The sequence below is a fragment of the Cynoglossus semilaevis genome, chromosome 1 (genome assembly GCF_000523025.1).
Source record: "Cynoglossus semilaevis isolate Cse_v1.0 chromosome 1, Cse_v1.0, whole genome shotgun sequence".
Taxonomy (NCBI): Eukaryota; Metazoa; Chordata; class Actinopteri; order Pleuronectiformes; family Cynoglossidae; genus Cynoglossus; species Cynoglossus semilaevis.
The window spans coordinates 4,559,353-4,562,685 of NC_024307.1; the positions used below are offsets into that span (position 1 = coordinate 4,559,353).

General features: G+C 45.6%; 1 protein-coding gene across 1 annotated transcript in view; it reads right to left on the reverse strand.

Moving 5' to 3' along the window:
- LOC103393083 (signal-induced proliferation-associated 1-like protein 1) overlaps nt 1-3,327 on the reverse strand; it is a 25,034-nt gene extending 21,707 nt beyond the window's left edge. The window contains exons 1-2 of the mRNA XM_025059506.1: nt 1,804-3,327; nt 1,099-1,229 (exon numbers count right to left, since the gene is read on the reverse strand). Coding sequence (XP_024915274.1) covers nt 1,099-1,229; nt 1,804-3,280 — 1,608 coding nt within the window. The 5' untranslated portion in view covers nt 3,281-3,327. The remainder of the gene's footprint in view (nt 1-1,098; nt 1,230-1,803) is intronic.
- Between the last annotated feature and the right edge of the window lie 6 nt (nt 3,328-3,333).

Sequence of the window (3,333 nt, forward strand, 5' to 3'; positions counted from 1 at the left end):
ATATATATATATATATATATATATATATATATATATATATATATATATATATATATATAACCCATCAGTTAAAATCTGGTTTATATTCTGCTAAACAGCACATGTGAGGATGAAGGTTTCTTCAACACTCTCAGGCTTGTTTTTCTTTCATCCTAGTTGGAAAGCAATCCACTGGAAATATTTCTGTTCTGTTTTCAAGCACTTCATCTGTTCGAAAACCACGTAAAAAACAGAGACGTCTTCTTCCAGAGGAGCTGACCCGAATCAAGACAATAATGACACTTGGCCTAGGGTAAACAGAACAGGGAACTGAAGAAGACGAGGTGGGAGAGGTTCTACCAGCACACAGAGACTGCATTGTGCCGGGCTCTGGGAGCGAACTCAATCACTCGGATATCATCGAGGCGCCTGAACAGTTGGAGACTCCTTTCCTGGATCTCTGTCCACAATGGATCAGTATTTCAAATGTTTGGAAGGTGAAGGTGGAAGGTTTGAAGACTTTAGTCCTAACAGGGTTTTAAGGGGTGTACTTTAACTTCTAGTTAGTCTCATAAAGATCCTTTCAACTCCCTCTCAGTACTTAGAACTCAGATACAAACAAGGAAGAGTTGCAAAAAACTCTGCATATGAAAGACTATTTCTACTTTAAAAAAAAAGAGAGAGAGAGAAGAAGTAAATCTCTCAGCAATGGGTTTTGAGGTTGCAGAGCACTGACAGGCCTTAGAGGCTGATGATGAGTGCACTTCCTGAGGTTTTTCACACTGTGCTGATGTTGGGAGACAGCTGAACAGCCTCAGGACATTTTGCAAAATAAGAAAAGAAGACTAAAAAGGATTCAACTTTAGCTGGTCTTGCAATTCCATTGCAAACCAAGGAGTGAATGCACTAAAATACACTTATATTTAAGGTTTATCAAGTCTAACAAATCTAAAAAAAATAACTAAATAAAAATAGAACGTTAAGGTTAAGGATGCCTTTTCTTAGATGCAGTCAAAATATGTTTTCCAGATTTGCAGGTTAAAAAAAAAAAACTTTGCGATGACAGGATGTGATGCGGTGCTGATGTGGGTGCAGGGGGTCATTAGGGTTATGGCTGACCTCGCTAGTTCTGAAAATGAGGCGATAGTTGTATTGCTGCCCGTGGTCCTTGTCCTCTTCCAGCTTCTCCCGACGTAAACTCACTGCTACTGGACCCAGTGTCTCATCTATCCCGAAATAGTTCCAGTGCTCTGAGGAGAAAATGGGATTATGAAATAAATCTTAGGCTACGTACAAAAGCTACGCAATACAAACAAAGAAAAGTGTCGTTTGTTAACAGGACGTCGACTAAATGATCTGTGTTTGCAAGCAAGAATAAAACTTTTAAACCAGGTTAGATCGACATCTTTTGCATAAATATAATGGACTATTCAGCCATGCATAGAATTGTTTAAATTATAAAATGATTTGTAGACAAGGAACGTTGCTGACCTGCCTGCAGTCCAGATCTGTGTATATAACTAAAAAGAATCCGATAATTGCAACCAACGACTACAGAGCAGCTCAGTTCTCATAATTGCGACCAACGACTACAGAGCAGCTCAGTTCTCTAATTTATCAATTATCCAAACTTTCAAGCAGTAGCTTTAACTGAACTAAAAAACATTTTCGTATAAATCAAATTTCTTAGTCAGTGAAAACAACCCGATCATAACAGTTTCAGATTTAAAACGTATAAAATTCTTAGAAAACAAAGTAACATTTGTAGGTAGAAATGGTTTGGCAAGGACTGAGTCAAATTGCAGATAAAGGAAGGTTTCTTACCGTTTAGATAGAAGAAGTTCCTGTAGTAGTACGCTCCGCGGTCCACGTGCTCAATGATGTACTGTTTGCCTCGTTCACTCAGCGTACTGGGGCCTTCCTTTGGTCCTTCGAGCACAGCTATCCCGGCATTTGTGCAGTGCGTGCTCACAGATGTTTCGTACAAGTTCACGTCCACCCCCAGGGTCCCTGAGCCGCTGTTACCCGCATCACACCCAACTAGTCTATTATACCCCGCACCTCCTGCTGTTAACCTGCGCCTTGCGTTGGGATCGGTACCGATCTCATTGAGGAAGCACGGGCAGCTCAACAGCATTTCGTTGCTCTGTTCATCTCCTGCATCCAGCCCAGGACTGTCTCTGGAACTGAGCTCTTCCTGGCTGCCACTTGGGGAGCTGTAAGGCAGACTATGGGTGGAGGAGAGGGTGGAGGTAGCCGAGGCTACAGCAGCAGCAGACGCCCCAGTGGTGGTGTTTTTCCTCTTTCCCGCAGTCTGCCGCGACTGAATGACTTCGTTGAGGTCGAACAACAAGCTCTGAACATCGTAGTGGGAAAATCCGTTCTGACACAGCCAGGGCTTGAAGGGCGGGCCCAGGTCTTCTGTCCTGCTGTCCTCTACGTCGGACCCTACTCTGGAAGAGTCCTGTTCACCCCGCACGTTTCTAAGCTTACGTAATATTGACTCACCCCCTGTCTCAGATTTGGTGCGTCTTTTGGGAGGCTTATCTCTGTCTTTGGCTTTGAGAGGCCGGCTGTCAACTTCGTCCTGTAGATCAATCGCGGCCTGCTGGGACCCAATGTCCAGCATGTCCTCCAGTTTTTCTGGAACGGAGTTCCGTTGGTCGACCTTGTTCCCCTGGTAACCTTTGAGCATTTCAAAAAAGTTCTCTCCAGACACGCCATGCTGGTCTATGGACGAGGTGCTACCATATTCACGGTGAAGAGGGGACCATTTAGTTCCTGAATTCGGACCCCACTCTTCTCCACTGTCCCCGCCTGCATCCATTTCACCAACAGCCATGTCACTGTTGCTACGCTGATGCGCTCGTCGCTGCCTTGGGTGTCTGAGCTTAGGGCCTCTGTAATCTCCAGAGGTCAAATACAGTGTGTCTGGGCTGTAATTATTCGTCTGGGTCTGTGTGCGATTCTTGAGGGTGTTATGGATGTTACGCAGCATCGACGAGTCCTGAAGGCTCATCAGAGAGCCTAGTTTAATGTGACTTTTTCCAGCAGAGGGCACAGCAGAGTTCTCTGCCTCTGCTGACTGCCAAAGAGGCTCTTTCCTGGGGGGCCAGTCGGCCACCCGAGCCCTTACACCCATTTTAGGCACTCCTGTGCTCACAGTGGTGTGTACAACGTCTTTGCCCGGTGGAACAGCCCTCCCACACACCATACGCAGGTGCTGGGTGTAAAATTCATCGGTGGCTGGGACAGAACCTCCCACAGTCCGTTCCATGGGTGGGTGCTTCAAGCTGGTCATGACATCCGTGCCGAAGGCTAAGGCACTTAGCAGGTGGACATGGCATCCTCTGG